Source organism: Frankliniella occidentalis, unplaced genomic scaffold (genome assembly GCF_000697945.3).
Source record: "Frankliniella occidentalis isolate FOCC.00 unplaced genomic scaffold, Focc_3.1 Scaffold585, whole genome shotgun sequence".
Lineage (NCBI taxonomy): Eukaryota > Metazoa > Arthropoda > Insecta > Thysanoptera > Thripidae > Frankliniella > Frankliniella occidentalis.
The window spans coordinates 1-2,639 of NW_026267701.1; the positions used below are offsets into that span (position 1 = coordinate 1).

At 59.6% G+C, this 2,639-nt stretch overlaps 2 protein-coding genes across 2 annotated transcripts in view; both read right to left on the reverse strand.

Moving 5' to 3' along the window:
• Nucleotides 1-39: 39 nt before the first annotated feature.
• LOC113203984 (dipeptidyl peptidase 1-like) lies at nt 40-1,341 on the reverse strand (the record flags this gene model as incomplete). Its single annotated transcript, XM_052275357.1, has 4 exons — nt 1,182-1,341; nt 516-670; nt 284-431; nt 40-183 (listed from the first exon to the last, which is right to left on the reverse strand). Coding segments are annotated over exons 1-4 (607 nt in total), but the record flags the coding sequence as incomplete, so codon positions are not given.
• A 584-nt stretch (nt 1,342-1,925) lies between these two features.
• Nucleotides 1,926-2,639, reverse strand: part of LOC113204239 (uncharacterized) — a 3,356-nt gene continuing 2,642 nt past the window's right edge. Inside the window, exons 8-9 of the mRNA XM_026419348.2 lie at nt 2,437-2,576; nt 1,926-2,350 (exon numbers count right to left, since the gene is read on the reverse strand). Of these exons, the coding sequence (XP_026275133.2) occupies nt 2,020-2,350; nt 2,437-2,576 (471 nt within the window). The 3' untranslated portion in view covers nt 1,926-2,019. The remainder of the gene's footprint in view (nt 2,351-2,436; nt 2,577-2,639) is intronic.

Consider the following 2,639-nt stretch of genomic DNA (forward strand, 5'->3'; position numbering starts at 1 on the left):
CGGGGGCGGCGCGGGGGCGGGGCCCGCCCCAGGACTTGCGTCCTCCGCGCAGGCGGAGCATCTCCTCAACGCCCAGGCCGGCGAAGGGCTGGTGCAGCTCGGCCTTCCAGGAGCGGGCGCGGGCGTTGACGGCGCTCACCACGCGCTCGTGGTGGGCCCTGCTGAGGTGGGCGGCCTGCAGTCCTGAAAGGGTTGTGCGTAAGGTGATTATAATATGTCATGAGAGAGTGGTGTTAGTTGTGTGCACCAACGCCCACTTATGTCCTCGCTTATGTCTGCTTACCTTGAGGGTGGAAGGGGTCAAAGTGGATCTTGGGTAGCATCTTGCTGCCAGACTTCTGCCCGTAGAAGCAGCTCCAGTGGCGGATGTTCACGTCGTGCGCCAGACCGGGGACGGTCTTGTGGCAGTAGCTCGTCACCTTCTGGCCCTCCTGAGGAATCAAACGAGCTCTGTCAGCGACAGGACAGCGCGTGGAAGTAAGAGTAAGTACAGTCGAGTTGAAAATCTATCGCACCTTCTTGAAGGCGGAGTAGCCGAAGTAGCTCCTGCCGTTAACGTTGATGTGGAAGCCCTGGTTGTACACCATGGTCCAGGTGCCCTCGTTGCCGAACTGGTCGACGACCTTGTTGGGGGACAAGAGGGTCACCCGAACCTTGCGCTCCCATGGTCCTGCGGGTCGAAATAAGGTGAACCTTTAGGTTAGGTGGTGACCGCGAGCGCTCCGCGGACGAGAGTCTATCGAGTCTATCGGACTGTATACAGCCGCGAGCGAGCGCGAGTCAGGCCGACCCCGCTCATCAGGATGAGAAGGCCGCCGACACATTGTCCCGTGATCACTGCGGTCGTCCCAGCGAGGCCTCCGCCGCATTCTGGAGCGGTAGGTACGCTTCAGAGTTGTATCATTATCACTGGGTTTTCAGTTGGCGACCGCCGCCGCGCCGCACGGACAGGCTCGAGTAGGCCGCGATTGCTTTCCACCCTACTTGCAGCAAACAAAGTGATGACAACGACCGAACCGAGGAGATAAGGCAGTGCGGGGGGTGGGGTGAGCCGGGCAAGCATCATCCGCAGTATCGATTGGCACTCAGAGAAAATGTCGTGGGAGCGGGGAAAATGACACTTTTTGCCTTTGGATGAAAACAAGCTGTCGCAGCGTTCGATGACGCAGGTAGGTACGCACCTTGGTGGTTAGCGCAGCTGGCTCCAGGCTTGACGCCGCGGGGACCCTCCCAGAGGGTCCACTTTCCCGCCACGTCCTCGAAGGTGCAGTTGGCGGGCGTGTCGGCGGCCGCGGCGCCCAGGACCGCCAGCACGGCGAACAGCTCCAACCAGCGCGACATCTCGGTGGACTCTGAGGAGGCCGAGGCTGGCGGCGGGGAGGGCGGCGGCGACCACTGCAAGTTCCTCCCCCACCTCTCCCCCTTTCCCCGGGTGATCCCTCCCACCCTGCCTCCCCACTGTGCCGCCGGGTGATAAGTCGGGATAGGGAGTCATCGTTCGATCCCACGGGTCACTGGTGATGCTGGTGATCTGTGGATTCGCCATCGTGTATAGTAAACGATCGAGCATCTTTTGGGAGTGCATTGCAACCGATAAAGTTCCTCCAGTGTAGGGTCAGTGAGGGGAAGACTGTTACACTTCATAGTCCGTTGATCTAGTTTTCATGCTTTTGGGTATAAACCTCGGTATAAACGCGCATATGTGCTCATATACTCCTCCTTTAACACGGTTTCCTCGAAACATATCTCAGACATTGTTTTTACGGTGTATAGTTATCGGTCGCCTCTGCTTTGCTGCCGTAGTGGGGGCAGAGGTCAGCGGCCAGTGGCGGCAGGCGCGACGCGGACTGACCAGTCGTCACCAGAAGGCTCGGTCATCACGCAATTTGCGCGCCAGCTCTGCGCTCCGCCGTCTCAGCCCGGAGGTGCAACAGGTATCGATCGCCCTGCACGAGAGATAACTCGACCGATTGACGCACAGTCGGCTATTTATTGTACACTGAAAAACGTAACGTAACGTCAGTAGTACATAAAGTCGGGCTCGCCGGGCTGCCCCTTTCGCAGGTAGGCGCCCCCGTAGCGGTCCCAGTGCCCGGGGCCGGCTCTGGCTCGGGCTCGGGCGCGTAGGTCCTGTACGATCTGCTCGGTCACCCTGCGGCGCTCCTCGAGTAGCTGGCGGTAGACCTCGGGGTGCATGTGGTGCCGCATGTCCGAGTCGCTCTCCCCGTTGACCGAGGGTGGTGACGGCCACCTCGATGGCCGTCCCGGGAGCCTGTCGCCGCGAAGCCGCCCTCTCTCGTGCTCTTGCTCGATCTCCTGCGGGCGCGTTCTGGGGCCGAGTTTCGTGCCGCTGTTTGGAGAGTACGAGGTCGTCATTCCACGAGCCCCATCCATGCGAATATACCCAACCAACCTGGCTGCCGGCAGACGGCTCACCATTTCGAGCAGCCGAACCACACCAGCTCCAGGATGAACATGACGAGGCCCGCCGCGCAGCCAATTCCCAGCATCTTGAGGAAAGGCACGAGCTGGCGCATCCGCAGCACAGGATCTAGCGTGGCGGTGTACTGCATCTCCTAATACAACACACATAACAAATAAAAATCATTAAAAAATTCAGAGAAACAATTTTTTTTAAA